We start from the raw sequence: 16,417 nt of genomic DNA, 5'->3' as shown, positions 1-16,417 counted from the left end.
GGGATGAGTGGGGACACAAGAATTCAAACCTCTCTGTTGGCACATAGTATTTTTTCTCAGAGCCTTTAGAGGTGGGGGCAACCGAGGCAAGGGTTTGCCAGAAAGCCTTGGCCAATTTAAGGACTCTCTCATGGACTGATAGGGCCACTCTCGATGGTCCCGTTGACCCAACCACCCCAAAGAGGGGGTCCTCCTCCTCAGAGAGCTCAAGCTTGATGTTCAGGTTGTTGGCCACCCTTTTAAGGAGCTCCTGTTGGGCCCTGAAGTGGGCCCAGTCATTCCTCCGAGGAATGGCCCTTAGCCTGTTGGCTTGGTGGTGGGGGAGAGGGGGGCACACCAGCTGTGCCACTGAAGATGGGACAGATACAGCTCCCTGCCCCAGCTGCGCCCCCCATGCTCCCCAGTAAGGCCACCGCCAGGGCCCTTGTGGCCACCCCGGTGCCGGCTGTGGAGCATCCTGGCAGGACTTGCCCTTGCGGGACCCAGAACAGCACCGACTGTGTCTGCGGCTTCTGCTCGTTTTCGCTGGGGACCAGCCTCTAGACGACCCCAACAAGGTTGAGGAGCGTTGGTGCCGTTGCGAGCGGTGCTGATAGGTGGATGCGCGGCTCGACGAGCTGGAGGAAGAGGACCTCCATCTCGGCACTGAGGACCGCGATCGGCAACATGTCGAGGTGGCTGTTTCTTTCGGTGCTGGGTCCTTCGGTACCAGGATCCGCGCCAGGGAATGGGACCGGTGCCATGGTGACAAAGGGCTTGGTGCCAGGGTACGGGAGCTGCGCACACTGCGTGAGGCGGACCTGGAGCAATGCCGCCTTGAGCGTGATGCCTCTGGTGCCGTGGACCGTCCTTGGTGCTGCGGGGAGGAGGAGCTCGACGACTCATAGTCGGAGCTGCGAAGGGAGCCGCCACACTCTGCCCTCTCTGGCCGTCTGGAGGGAGACTTCGCCCCTAACGGGGGACTCAAACATCCACCTGAGGCACCCAGCACAGGTTTACCCCAGGACACCGGTCCCTGCGCCCTCGGCTGAGGGGGGGACGGAGGCGTGGGCATGGCCATTAAGACGCATGCTGTGTGGAATGCCTCCAGCGTCAACGGTCCTTGCAAGGGCGCTCCCCCACCCTCAGGAGTCAGGGGAGGCTCCCTGCGTGGAGATGCAGGCGCCGGAGCAGGCTCAACGGGCCGTGGTTGGTGCATCTCCTGGCTCGACCCCGGACGCGCAGGCGGTACGGGGGAGCCCTGGCGCTTGGTACCCTGGCGTCTTCGTCTCTTGGGCACCAGAGACTGGCGGCGTCGGGTTGACTTCGGTACCGGTGGAGTGCTCTGCACTGAGGAGATGCTCAGTGCCGCGGGGGAACGCCCCGGTTCAGAGTCCGGGCGAAGCGCCGCCTCCATTAAAATAGCTTCAGTCGGATATCTCGCTCTTTTTGAGTCCACGGCGTGAAGGCTTTGCAAATTTTACATTTGTCCCGACGATGCTGCTCCCCCTAGGCATTTGAGACAGCAATTGTGGGGGTCGCTTACAGGCAGAGGCTTGCCGCAAGTGGCACAAGATTTAAAACCAGAAGAGCCGGGCATGGTCCGGCCCTAAGCCCCTAACAGCGCTTTCTACTCTAATTCTAACTATCTTAACTACTTAACAAACACTTAACTCTAACTATTCAACTACTGAACAACGATTACAGTCCATAAGAGGAATGCTACTTGCTAGAAGGCAAGAGGCAAGACGTTCCAGCAACCATCACGGTTGGAAAGAAGGAACTGAGGGCCCATAGGGTCGGCGGTGCCTCATATATCATGGCATAAGCACGGTACTTTGGGGGCACCTAAGTCAACCCTACGGGGTCTGCTAAGGGGAAAAAAGTTCTGGGAACCAGTGCACGGTGGCGTGTACTCACCTATATTGGAATGGATATGAGCAATCACTCGAAGTAGAACTAGGACTATTACTTCAGAGTTTAAACCAAGGAACGTTTCATAGATTACCAGATATTTAAGGCCAAGAAGGGACCATTAGAAATTAGATCATCTAATTTGGCCTCATGTATAACACAGATCATAGAATTTCACAGAGTTATCCCTGCATTAAGTCCAATAATTTCTGTATGCCTAAACTATATCTTCCAGAAAGGGATCTAATCCTGACTTGAAGAGAGCCAGAAATGGCTTTGCCGTTTGTTCCAATGGTTAATCCGTTAGCTTTCGGCCTCAAGGACAAGCACACTGAAGCTTTTCTAAGCAAGACAGCTGTAGGAAGGGTATCTTTTCCTCAAAACCAGTGGGAGGACTCATTGGGAATTCTTCATAGGACTAATATGGTGCAGTTTTACCACAAGCATCAACATTCCTTCACCATACAATTTGTAATGTACACTGACAAGGAAGTCTCTGAGTAGGTCTCAAACTTCTTCCAAACTCTCATAACATACTGAATTTGTTTACTCTGTTTTATTGAGCAGTTATTGATGCCTGGAATCCCCTTGCTCTGTCCTAGCTATTCATCAACTGTTACTAAAAAATAGCATGTAATGCATATATACTTATAGATGTAGTGATAAGTGGAGGTCAAATCATTCCTTAAATATCACGGGCAAGTACACTCTTGTCCTTGTTTTGAATTGCGGAAAGTTCTTTGAAAAACAGACAAAAATATAATTTTATGAGCTATTTTAAGAAGTATGCCCATTTGTTGTTAATTGACATTTGGAGTAGTAAGTGAAAACAAATAAAGGTAACAACAAAAATGAGTCTTCTCAGAGTTATGCTCCAGCAGAGGAAATTACATTACATTTGAAGAGTGAAGAAACTCAGCCAGTTTTCTCAAATACATGTAGCACTAGAAAAGTAGTTGTCCCATCTTATTTGAAAAGCCAGATCTAAAATACATTTTTTTCTGCTAAATTAAATGAACACTAAATATAAGAAAATATTCTCTTTACTGTGCCTATTCTTTGAACACTAAATACCACACCAGAAATAACTGACTATAGACTTTCTTCATCAGGCCATCAGTAGTGTCAGATGTACGATTATAACTTGATTGTTGGTCTACCTTTCTCCTCCTCATGAGTGGGGTTAAAAAGCAAGCGGAAGTGCTAGTGAAAAAAGAGCATTTCTAAAAGAAAAGCAGACTTGTGGTCTAAACTATATTTGTAAAAGTTCATTAAAAACCTCAGACAAGTGGCCTCTTTCTAAGATATTTTTAGCTCATTTTCCGTTTTAATGTAGCCTTCCTGTTTCTCATGATTACTTCTCTGGTTTGGACGCATCATTGTATATAGGATGTCAAACACAGACTTCACTAAAAGACTACAGAGGGTCATCTCAAGTATTAATTTTGCATCTGAATGCTAATGATGTGCTGTCTTATCAATAAAATTACTCTTGTACAAATGTTATTGAAAACCATAGCTCAAGTAGGGAAATCAGACATGTTAACAAACCATATAGATTAAGGACATGCATATTATTCTGAATGGGAGTCTCATAGGGATGGTGGTGTTCAGAAAGTGGGGGTGGAGGGAATAAAAGAGGAGAAAATTTATCCCTCCCCAGAAATTAGTGTGTACCCAAAGAAGTGGGGTAAGCCTATTCACCTACAGAGGTTGCACTAGAATGAGGTTGATGCTGATGAACTGGAACAAGGAAAATCGCTGGATAGATAAAAATGGTAGCCCAGAATGAAAGCGGTGGAGGAAAATTTACAATCTGCTTAGGCCAGCTGAATGCACTCAGTCAGTGCCTTGGATTAGTGTGGGATTTAGACTCCCCATTCCCATGCTACAAAATTGAAATATTCAAGGTTAAGTTGAGCCAGCTGAGTCAATGGGTGTGAAGAAGATAGTGACATGGAAGGAACTAGTGTTAATTCTAAGAAGTTGGGTTTTTGTCTTAATGGTAAACATTATCATAAAATGTTTTATTAATTTCTTTACACAAGTTATTTTTCCTGAAGATGATTGTTATTTGATCAAAGTATGAAACTAAAACGAGACTATATGTCAGTGACAATTATATTAATTTCTCTTCCTCCCCCAAAGCAGGTACACGTGTTTTTGTAAAAACTTGACATTCATAGAAAGTTAATCTTTAAAACCTTTACGTTATACACGTATAATATGAATAAGAACAATTCTCTTGCCTTCTGGACGGTATTGTGCAACAATGGTTACTGCTTGGCCTGCATTCTTCAAGGCTGCTGCTGCTTGTTCATGGGTTGCAGCTTTAAGGTCTACACCATTTACCTACAAAAAAAATTTCAAAATCTCTTTATCAGAGTAAACAATCATGTTAATTGAAATGTATCACAGAATTATAGAAGATTAGGGTTGGAAGGGTCCTCAGGAGGTCATCTAGTCCAACTCCTTGCTCAAAGCAGAACCAACCCCAACGAAATCATCCCAGCCAGGGCTTTTAATATACTAGTCAGTGAAAATTCATATGAAATAACCTATTTTTCACTGCAACGATTATTTAACTTCTTTTCCAATTGTTATTACAAACCAGATATTAAATATTATTGAATAAGATATTGAAATCCAAGGTATAGATACCCATTTTTCACACAGATCCACCCGCTGAGTAATGAAGGAGTGATCACAATACTTAAACATATTTCTCAGACATAAATTCATGAATTTGTATTGACAGTACCTTAAGCTTTCCTAAAATTTGTGATCCTTTTCACTATTTTTCACAACACTCTTTCCATTATTACTTTCAGAAAAACTAACATCATGTTTCTTTGTAGGTTTAACTTTTCTATTTAACAGGTCTCAGCTTTTAGACATTGGAATAATCAGAGTGGAAATAAAAGGCAGGTGACAGTAGTATGTTGCAGAAAGGAGGTTTCAATGCTCCACAGTAAACCATCACTTTTCTCAAAGGGCCACAAATTATCTAGGAAGCACCTCATTTCTTGTTACATACCCATATGCAAGAGTGCACTTACTACAATGTATGTAAATATATCTAGTGACTGTTTAGATGGGTCAATAAGAATTTTTAAAATGTGCTAGTTTCTGTCTTTTTAAAGGCTATAAAACACAGGTTCCATCCACTTGTGTGAATTTAAATTTGCATTTTACTTTTTATGAGTCTTAATTATCTGTTGTTTAAATAGTGATTAATTTGCACATTCTTAATGGCTGTAGGATCTCAAGACATAATGTACCTTTTAGTGCTGCACATGTGTGCAGATGCCAATATTCTCTAGAACACTTCAATTGGCCAAGAAATAAAGATGCCCAGGGACAGGAAATTGCATTTTGAAATGAAACAACTTGACTCATTTTCATCTATTTCTTATATTTCAAAATAGCTAAAACATATTAATCTACATTATGGACTACTGACCTCCAAAACTTCAATTTAAACATGTAAAATGTAGTTATTTGACATGCAGCACAAAGTACTGTACAACTTTAATAATATAGCCACAGCAGATTTATAAATTATCAGAAAAAAATGCTCCTAAACCTAGATTTTCTATACTACATTATAGTAGTCCAAAGACAATTTTTACAGCTGCTATGACCCCTCCGCCCTTAAAAAAAGTATATTTCATGGAAAAGCTGACACTAACCTAAATATAGAGGTCCTGCTTTAATTATTTTTTTACATAACTATCATATTATAATGTAACTGTCCTCTGCAACAAACTCCATAAATTAAGGCTGAATATTAATTTAAAGAGCAAGTGTACAAAAACCTTAGGTCCTTCAATATTAATAAACAAAAAGACTTTCAGACTAGAAGAATGTAAAAACTAATAAAAGGCATTAGACTGCAGTGTCAAAATTAGCAAGGAATTTTAGATTCTATTTTAGTTACTATATTCTAACCACAATACTAATCTCCCTCAAACTCCTCCCAAGCAAAAAAGAAACACTGAAAGCATCTCCACTATGTCACTAATGAAACAAAACCAGCTTGTATTCTTCAACATTCTGTACTGCAATAGAGTATATTTTTAAATATAAAAAGTGAAGGTTTGCTAAGTTACCTGGTACCATCGCATGGCACTGATACTACAATGCAGGGGAATCCTGAGAGGAGAGTGGAGAAAGTGTACTGCTTTCTAGGGAGCCACTTTGTTAAGTATATGGAGTGGTTCTGACTGCCGTGGAGGTAGCTGTGTCCATCTCTCTTCTGGCAGAGGGAACATGATGAATGTTTGAGGGACGAGGCATAGTGTGTTTAACTACCAGTTGCAGGATCCATTTTGGGGAACTGGTGCCTATGTTCTCCTCAAAGACTGGTTCCAGACTGGTTTTGTCATGCTTTCTAGGGCTTCTGCTAGATCTCATGTTCATTACATGACTATTTTTGGAGCACTACTCCTAAGTTTCTCCACCTCCAGAACAGCCTGTTCTTCAGCAAGCCAACATTGCTTCATTGTAAAGACACATCTTGCAGTTTGTCATAAATCTGTCTTGCTCTTCTTTCATACTTAGATGGCCCCCTTACTGTAGCCTCACAATTTTTAATGTATCCTCACAATATCCCCGTGAGGTAGGGGAGAGCCATTATTCCCATGATACAGATAGGGAACTGAGGCCCTAAAATTATGTTTCGTACACTAAGGCTGGGTATGGGGAACCTGAGCTTGCGGATTTGTTTTTTCTAAGCCTGTGGTTGAGCATCCACACAGCATGGTAAACCTGGGTTTACAATTGTTGGAACCATGTCTCTCAACCGTGCTAACGTGTCCATGCTGCATTATGCTGGCCTTCTGCTTAACCTGCATCCACACTGCAAAATAACAGCGTTTGGACTTGAGTCACAGTTGGACTTGGATTCTGACCCACTACACCCAGCAGGGTCCTATGACTCAAGTTATGAGTGGTTGCTGACTCATGTACATCTACACATGAATAAAAGCCCCATGGCATGACTGCAGCTGACAACCTTGGCTCATAGGGCTGAAAACTGCTGTGCAGACTTTCAGTCTTGGGGAACGCTCCCCCCCACAAGAGTCCGGGTTCCAACCTGAGCCCGAATGTTTACATAGCAATTTTTCAGCCCTGGAGCCTGAGTCCTGCAAGCCCAAGTCAGCTGATCTGGGCCAGTTGTGAGTTTTTTATCCCCATTCAGACTTACCCTAAATGACTTGCTGGGGGTCACACAGGAAGTCTGTGGCAGAGCAGGGAACTGAACCTATGCCTCCAAAGTCCCAGTCTAGCACTCTAACCACTGCACCATCCTTCTCTGCACACTCACAGGCACAGCAGACTTGTATGGCCTGTAATTTATCTATTTTATTTTTATGGATCCAAAAAATTTATTTCCCCCTGCTTTAAAACAGTGTTTAAAAAAAAACAACAACAACAACAAAAACAGATGGTATCAGGGTTATTTTGTCAAATGTGGGGTGCACCCCCAGAATGTTTGGCTTTTAAATTAGGTCTCTAAAGCGGATAACATGAAGCAGAATACTTATTTCTTGTCCCCCATTCTCAAAATTAGCCCAACTAGTTAACTAGGTGCTCTTGCAATGCATCAGATAAACCATCAAAGTAAAACAGTCTTAAGAGGCAGAAAGACATTTTTTTAAATTAAATTAAATTTAAATTAATGAATCCTACCGAAATTATACGATCTCCTTTCCTGAGCTCACCACTCAGATCAGCAGGCCCTCCCGCGAGAATGAAAGAAATGAAAATTCCTTCTCCATCTTCCCCTCCCACAATGTTGAAACCAAGCCCTGTTGATCCACGATGTAGGACAACTTTCCTAGGTTCTCTAAAAGACAGAAGAAAATGATGAGATCCTGGTCATTATTCATGAATCAATGTAAGAGAATCAGTGTAAGGTTGTTTATTAAAACAACCTTCCTAAAAAAAATTAAAAAAAAGATAAAGTGTCAGACAGCACACTTCTCATTTTAAGGTGCCACACACATTTTTTCTTGAATGCTTAAGTAAAAATACCCACCTTCTGTTACATATACACTCATATTAGCTTTTACAGTGCAGTGTATAAAACTGTTTACAGTCTATTAACTATTAACATATGATATGCATTCTAAGTTTCACATAATGCTACACTTCTGCTTGGCACTACACTGTCAATTATTCTATGTATTTCTGTAGTGCCTAGGAGCCCGAGTCCTGGATCAGGGCTGCACTGTGCTAGGCATTGTACAAACACAACAGAAAGATGGTCCCTGCCCCAAGGAGCTTACAATGTAGGCGTAAGACAAAAGCCGACATGTAGATGCAATAAACTGGGGGAAGCATACTAGTCATCTTGATAAACAGAGGGCACTGATGTAATAATTGCAGCCTAACAGTCCTACCCTAATTATAAGCTTAACTGTGGGAAACTGGATAAAAAATTATAAAATGTTCCAATCACCTATAACAAACATTAATGGAAAAAGTACAAAAGAAAGACAAAAGACTAGATTAGGCTAAACAAAAAGGCCTATTGATATAACTCAGGGATATAAAATCATATCTGGTAAACCATAGGTGTGTGGGACCTGAAATCAATGGACCAAAACTGGTGTGTAGGAATTAGGCATATTGGTGGAGTATAAAGGGATGGGCTATTCCACCAATCATCCTCTTCTAGGGGCCTTAAAAAAAGGAGACTTCAGGGGAAGACTCAAATAAGTGAAGTGGTTGGCTGGAAGATAGGTGAACTGGAAGGCGCAAGCATTACCATTCCTGGGACCCCAGGATGCATCTGTCACTGTAGGACCTTTGCTTTCCTGATCCTGAGAGATGTCCTGACCAGAACAAGCCAGAAAGATGAATCCAGATGACATCAACACCTCCAGTGATTCTGGCTCAATCCCAACCATCACCTGGAACATGAGACTTAGGTTTCTGCTATCACCTCTTCTGTCTTATGTCATTTTCCACCCTCACAGTATTTCTTCTCTTTCCTATTCCTCTTTTCTCTTCTGTGTAGTAAGAGTCTGTCTTAGCTGGCCAAAACTATCTATTTTGTAACATTGCTGCGAGCCCATGACCAGTGAGGTAGCTAAAAGAAATGGCCTAAACAGCCTGATGCTGGTACAAATTTGACACATCTTGGAGTGACTGATAAGAGCATATGCTATGCCTGTGCTTCTTCAATAGGTAGGTTGCAAGTAAATGTCAGCACCAAACACAGAAATTGGATTTTCTATTTTTGCTATTCTTTTCTGTCTCCTTGCATATGTGTTTGTCCTATTTTGTTGTCAGGAAAGCAGGATTGGAGGACTTTAACAGCAGCAGCTCTGTAGCTGCCGGGAGGTGTGGCCTCCCTTAGAGATTGATGGAGAGGAAGGGTCAAACTCCTTCTGGGGGGCGGAACTCGGAAGTCTACTCCCACCTGACCAGAAGCAGAGAGGTGGGACAGAAAGGGGAAGTATAAAGGGCGGTCCTTCCAGTTCAGTTGGGAGAAAGCGGCTGAGGGAGAAGGATGCCTCTCCCTGGGTGCTGGGACCGGAGCCTGACTGCTACCCTGAGGAGAAATAGCCAGAGCTGCCCACCGACTGGAGCCCAGAGGATTTGCCAGAGCTGCCTGAGCCCAGTGTACCGAAAGAAGTACCCAGGCCTTTTGACCTGGAGGAACTGCCAGAAATCCCTAATCCCTGTGAACCAGAGGAGATACCTGGCCCTTGTGACCTGGAGGAGCTGCCATCCGCTGACAACTCCAAGAAGCTGCCAGACCTGCCACCAATCGATGAGGCCAAAGGGCTGTGGAATCTCCCCCTGGCAGAGTACCCTGAGGAGACAGAGGGTGACTCAGAGAACAAGGTACTCCAGGGAAAGAGGGGAAGGAAGGAGCCCAAGAAAGCCAAACAACAGTACGGCTGTGTTGTGGCCTATAGCGGAGATAGTGCATTTTGGCTGGAGTCCCGCTGACTCAGTGACGGGACACCCCCCTCACTGCCAGAGCCCTGGACTGGAACGCAGGGGAGTCGGGTGGGCCTGTGTCCTCCTCCCCCTTCCTATCCCCATCTAGTGGTGAACTCCCTGTCTTCCCGCCCGTCTGCCCCGCCCTGCCTGAGAGCCGGGGTGTAAAGTGTTTGTTTGCCTTGCCTGAGGGCTGGGCCTTGGACAATTTGCTTGCCCTATATAGGGCTAGAGGCTATATGCCTTGCCACCCCGCCCAGCCTGGGCTGTAACAGAAGATTAGAGTTGGAAGGGACCTCAGGAAGTCATCTAGTCCAACCCCCTGGCTCAAAGCAGGACCAACCCCCACTAAAGCATCCCAGTCAGGGCTTTGTCAAACCACAACTTAAAAACCTCTAAAGCTGCAGATTCCACCACTTCCCTAGATAACCCATTCCAGTGCTTCACCATCTTCCTACTGAAAAAGCGTTTCCTAATATCCAACCTAGACCTCCCCCACTGCAACCTGAGACCACTGCTCCTTGTTCTGTCATCTACAACCACTGAACGGCCTAGCTCCATCCTCCCTGGAACCCCCTTTCAGGTAGCAAAAGGCTGTTATCAAATCCCCCCTCATTCTTCTCTTTTGCAGAATAACCAAGCCTAGTTCCCTCAGCCTCTCCTCAAAAGTCATATTCTCTAACCCCCTAATCATTTTTTTTGCCCTCCACTGCACTCCCTCCCATTAGTCCACAACCTTTCTGTAGTGGGGGGCCCAAACTGGACACAATATTCCAAATGTGGCCTCACCAGTGCAGAATAGAGGGGAATAATCACTTCCCTCAATCTGCTGGCAATGCTCCTACTAATGTAGCCCAATATGCTGTTATTCTTCTTGGCAATAAGTTCACACTGTTGACTCATATCCAGCTTCTTGTCCACTGTAACCCCAGCAGAACTGCTGCCTAGCCAGTCGGTCCCCAGTTTGTAGCAGTGCAATGGATTCTTCCGTCCTAAATGCAGGACTCTGCATTTATCCTTGTTGAACCTCATCAGATTTCCTCCAGTTTGTCTAGGTCACTCTGTATCCTATCCCTGCCCTCCAGTGTATCTACCACTCCTCTAATCTTAGTGTCATCTGCAAACTTGCTGATGATGCAATCCACTTCATCCTCCAGATCAATAATTAAGATGTTGAACAAAACTGGCCCCAGGACAGATCCCCTAGGGCACTCTGCTTGTTACCAGCTGTCAAACAGACATCGAACTGTTGATCACTACCCGTTGAGCCCGATGATCTAGCCAACTTTCTATCCATCTTATAGTCCATTCATCCAACCCATACTTCAACTGGCTAGGAATATTGCGGGAGACTGTAACAAAAGCTTTGCCTAAATCAAGGTATCCACTTTGCAGTGGGTAGCATCATGTCCACTGCTTTCCCCACATCCACAGAGCCAGACATATCTCATCATAGAAGACAATCAGGTTGGTCAGGCATGACTTGCTCTTGGTGAATTCATACTGACTGTGTCCCTGAGGACTGGAAAAAAGCAAATATAGTTCCCATCTTCAAAAAAGGGAGGAAAGAGGATCCAGGGAACTACAGACCGGTCAGCCTCACCTCAATCCCTGGAAAAATCATGGAGCAGGTCCTTAAGGAATCCATTTTAAGGCACTTGGAAGAGAGGAAGGTGATCAGGAACAGTCAATACGGATTCAACAAGGGAAAGTCATGCCTGACCAACCTGATTGCTTTCTATGATGAGGTGACTGGCTCTGTGGATGTAGGGAAGGCGGTGGATGTGATATACCTTGACTTTAGCAAAGCTTTTGATACGGTCTCCCACAGTATTCTTATCAGGAAGTTAAAGAAGTATGGGTTGGATGAATGGACTATAAAATGGATAGAGAATTGGCTAGAGCATAGGGCTCAACGAGTAGCGATCAATGGCTCCGTGTCTAGCTGGCAACCGGTCACAAGCGGAGTTCCCCAGGGATCGGTCCTGGGGCCGGGTTTGTTCAACATCTTTATTAATGATCTGGAGGATGGGGTAGATTGCACCCTCAGCAAGTTTGCGGACGACACTAAGCTGGGGGGAGTGGTAGATACCCTGCAAGGTAGGGATAGGATACAGAGTGACCTAAACAAACTGGAGGATTGGGCCAAAAGAAATCTAATGAGGTTCAACAAGGACAAGTGCAGAGTCCTCCACTTAGGAAGGAAGAATCCCATGCACAGCTATAGACTGGGGACCGACGAGCTGGGCAGCAGCTCTGCAGAAAAGGACCTGGGGGTAACAGTGGATAAAAAGCTGGATATGAGTCAGCAGTGTGCCCTGGTTGTCAAGAAGGCTAATGGCATATTGGGCTGCATTAGGAGGGGCATTGCCAGCAGGTCACGGGAAGTGATTATTCCCCTCTATTCGGCATTGGTGAGGCCGCATTTAGAATATTGTGTCCAGTTTTGGGCCACCCACTACAAAAAGGATGTGGACAAGTTGGAGAGAGTGCAGCGGAGGGCAACCAAAATGATTAGGGGGCTGGAGCATAGGACTTATGAGGAGAGGCTGAGAGAACTGGGCTTGTTTAGTCTGCAAAAGAGAAGAGTGAGGGGGGATTTGATAGCGGCCTTTAACTACCTGAAAGGGGGTTCCAGGGAGGATGGGGCTAGGCTGTTCTCGGTGGTGGCAGATGACCGAACAAGGAGCAACGGTCTCAAGTTGCAGGGCGGGAGGTCTAAGTTGGACATTAGGAAAAAGTTTTTTACTAGGAGGGTGGTGAAGCACTGGAATGGGTTACCTAGGGAGGTGGTGGAATCTCCATCCTTAGAGGTTTTTAAGGTGAGGCTTGACAAAGCCCTGGTTGGGATGATATAGCTGAGGTTAGTCCTGCTTTGAGCAGGGGGTTGGACTAGATGACCTCCTGAGGTCCCTTCCAACTCTAATATTCTATGATTCTATGATGCCTACGCTTTTGCAGCTTCTATGGTGGAAGAAAATAACTTTTTCTTTGCCTTCTGCACAGTCAACATAAAAGTTAAAAATATTTATGGGGCAGCTGTTCTGCCTCTGCATGACATTTCCACCACCAGTATCCTAGCCATCTTCCTTCTTGCCTCATTTGTTGAAGATCACCTGTACACCAGGGTGACCTTTGAAAATGATACTGGCAAAGAGGGCATCTAGGGGCCACTTCTTCAATGCTGCAGGACAGAAGAGCACAATAATGACCTACCAAACTACCGAGGAATTGGTCTGTTAGTGGAACAAGATTCACACTCAGAATTCTCTGGAACATTTTTAGTCCCATTAATCTTTGAGGGTAGACCATCAGAACAGCTCCCTGACCCTGACAGGAGAGATGAGTCCCAACTTCAAACTGCAGAAAGTAACTATTACTCTATGACGCAGGTTTAAAATCCAAGTTACTTAGACTGTAAGCGTTCTGGAGGCTGAGACTGTCTTTTTGTTCTGTGTTGGTCCAGTGCCCAGGTGTTACGATAATAAAACCAACCAACCAACCATCGAGCCTTCAGTTCCAACCCAAAAAACCTAGGTCTTAAGTGTGGCCAGCTGCCTGAGCTGATCCAGTACCTATCTAGGATAAGCCCATAGTTATCATGACGGCCATGAAATCCTGAGCTGCCTCGGAAGATTTATCATCTACATGCAAATTCAGTATAATCAATCTCACATTTCCAGTGCCAAGATAGTGAGAAATTCAATCAGCTCACAAAGTGACTTGGCAATGCAGCAGAGCAAATGGTACACTAAAAGTCCCATCTTAATTCCATACTGGAACCCACATACTAAGTGGGAACAGTATCTGATCCAGTTTTGGAGGGGACCTCATACACTTTAGGCAGGATGCAATCAGTATGGCCACAACTACAGCAGAATTAGTGAGCACAACTAGAATAAATAAGCAACAATTTGTAAATTTTATGGAAATATTCACTAGTATTAAAATATTTTTAGGCTTACATTTATTTCTTGAAATATCACACTTTTGACATTTTGATCATTTACACATAAAACATTAGCTTCCCGGATTAACTAATCTGAACTCATCAATTAAACTTGGATTAACCATTCCTTACCTGGTAATCTCATCATCTCCAACCATTCCCTTGGGAACTGGGGAATATCTTCCTGGTGATGATGGTGGCAAAGATTGTCCTAAATAGGTAGCTGGACTGATATGGTTATCCACTGGCTGAGAATAAGCTTAAAATAAAAGATACAAGTGTTTAGATGATGAAAAAAAATAAAAGTATCTATGCAAATGTAAAATATATTATTATAGGGGGCTGTTTTATTTCAGTCGAATAGTTTATTTAAAATGTCTCAGGCTTATGATACTGTGCCATCATGGAAGCTAAGCAGATTAATGCAAATTTCCCATACTGCTTCCCCACATATGTAAATCAGTAAGTCAAATAACTGTCAATTCGCTTTACTATAACTGCAAAGTCTTTTTTATATACGTATTTCTTTTTTAAATAAAAAGCATTGTGAATAGTAAGCACCAGTGAGGATAGAAATTATCTTTTTTGGCCACGTGTCTATAACTTTACTAAACCTAAGGTCTAAAAGCAACCAGTCCTAGTAACAGTGAAAAGGGGTGGGCATTTAAGATCACTGCTGCTGCATGCTGACAGCAGTTTCCCAGCCTTTCAGTGCACAGATCCAGAGTATCCTAACATTTCCTGGGCCCACCCGACTACTTTGATTCCCAGGCCTAAACAAAGCTATGGTACCCTGCACAGCCACCTCATGAGGCAATTCCCAGGCCTTATTCAAGTGCCTGTGAGTCTCTGTGCAAATCCAACCGCCTCCTCTGGCGAAGTCGATGCCATATTGACAAGAAAGGGAAGGGGAATTAGTCCAGCTCCTGACCTCTTTGGGACTGGTAGCACCAACCATCCTCATATTCATTTTACGTCCACTGTGTGAAACTCTCACCCATGCTACTTCCTGCCTAGCTCAGGGCAGAGCCCATCATGCAGCGATTCCTGCATCAAGCATATTCACTCTGACTGAACACAGATGTTAGAAAAGCATACAATCTTAAATTAAAGATTTCAATTAATGGAGAATCAACTATACCTCTAGGTAAGTTGTTCCAGGGGTAACTATACTCTGGGAGGCTAAAATGAGGGGGAAAGGAATCAAAGAGAGCTGGCTGTATTTTAAAGAAACCTTATTGAGGGCACAGGAACAAATCATCCTGATGTGCAGAAAGAATAGCAAATATGGTAGGCGTCCAGCTTGGCTTAACAAAGTAGTCTTTGGTGAACTTAAACACAAAAAAGAAGCTTACAATAAGTGGAAGCTTGGTCAGATGACTAGGGCGGATTATAAAAATACTGCTCGAACATGCAGGAATGAAATCAGGAAGGCCAAAGCACAACTGGATTTGCAGCTAGCAAGGGACGTGAAGGGCAACAAAAAGGGTTTCTACAGGTATGTTACCAACAAGAGGAAGATTAGGGAAAGTGTGGGCCCCTTACTGAAAGGGGGAGGCAACCTAGTGACAGAGGATGTGGAGAAAGCTGAGGTACTCAATGCCTTTTTTGCCTCTGTCTTCACAAACAAGGTCAGCTCCCAGACTACTGCACTGGGTGGCACAGAATGGGAAGGAGGCGAACATCCCTCAGGGCTGAAGGAACAGGTCCAAGACTATTTAGAAAGATTGGACATACACAAGTCCATGGGGCCAGATGCAATGCACCCAAGGATGCTGAGGGAGTTGGCTGATATGATTTCAGAGCCATTGGCTATTATCTTTAAAAGCTCGTGACAACTGGGGGAGGTCCCTGATGACTGGAAAAAAGCAAATATAGTTCCCATCTTCAAAAAAGGGAGGAAAGAGGATCCAGGGAACTACAGACCGGTCAGCCTCACCTCAATCCCTGGAAAAATCATGGAGCAGGTCCTCAAGGAATCCATTTTAAGGCACTTGGAAGAGAGGAAGGTGATCAGGAACAGTCAACATGTATTCACCAAGGGAAAGTCATGCCTGACCAATCTGATTGCTTTCTATGAAGAAGTGACTGGCTTTGTGGATGTGGGGAAAGCGGTGGACATGATATACCTTGACTTTAGCAAAGCTTTTGATACTGTCTCTCACAGTATTCTTATCAGGAAGTTAAAGAAGTATGGATTGGATGAATGGACTATAAAATGGATAGAGAATTGGCTAGAGCATAGGGCTCAATGAGTAGTGATCAATGGCTCCATGTCTAGCTGGCAACCGGTCACAAGCAAAGTGCCCCAGGGGTCGGTCCTGGGGCTGGTTTTGTTCAACATCTTTATTAATGATCTGGAGGATGGGGTGGATTGCACCCTCAGCATGTTTGCAGATGACACTAAGCTAGGGGGAGTGGCAGATACCCTGGAAGGTAGGGATAGGATACAGAGTGACCTAAACAAACTGGAGGATTGGGCCAAAAGAAATCTGATGAGGTTCAACAAGGACAAATGCAGAGTCCTCCACTTAGGAAGGAAGAATCCCATGCACAGCTATAGACTGGGGACCGACAAGCTGGGCAACAGTTCTGCAGAAAAGGACCTGGGGGTAA

The 16,417-nt window shown here is 44.3% G+C and overlaps 1 protein-coding gene across 15 annotated transcripts in view; it reads right to left on the bottom strand.

The window, feature by feature from the left end:
- The window catches only part of DLG1 (discs large MAGUK scaffold protein 1), a 302,234-nt gene that overhangs the window by 82,920 nt on the left and 202,897 nt on the right, over nt 1-16,417 (bottom strand). For all 15 annotated transcript variants that reach the window (XM_067542838.1, XM_067542842.1, XM_067542840.1 and 12 more), the window contains 3 exons: nt 13,934-14,060; nt 7,588-7,744; nt 4,143-4,245 (listed from right to left, as the gene is read on the bottom strand). In XM_067542838.1, the coding sequence (XP_067398939.1) occupies nt 4,143-4,245; nt 7,588-7,744; nt 13,934-14,060 (387 nt within the window). The remainder of the gene's footprint in view (nt 1-4,142; nt 4,246-7,587; nt 7,745-13,933; nt 14,061-16,417) is intronic.

Source organism: Emydura macquarii, unplaced genomic scaffold (genome assembly GCF_026122565.2).
Source record: "Emydura macquarii macquarii isolate MOO-44397 ecotype Brisbane River unplaced genomic scaffold, CSIRO-AGI_Emac_v2 contig_729, whole genome shotgun sequence".
Lineage (NCBI taxonomy): Eukaryota > Metazoa > Chordata > Testudines > Chelidae > Emydura > Emydura macquarii.
The sequence above is the reverse complement of the archived record's forward strand: the minus strand, read 5'-3'. Positions and strand labels throughout refer to the sequence as shown.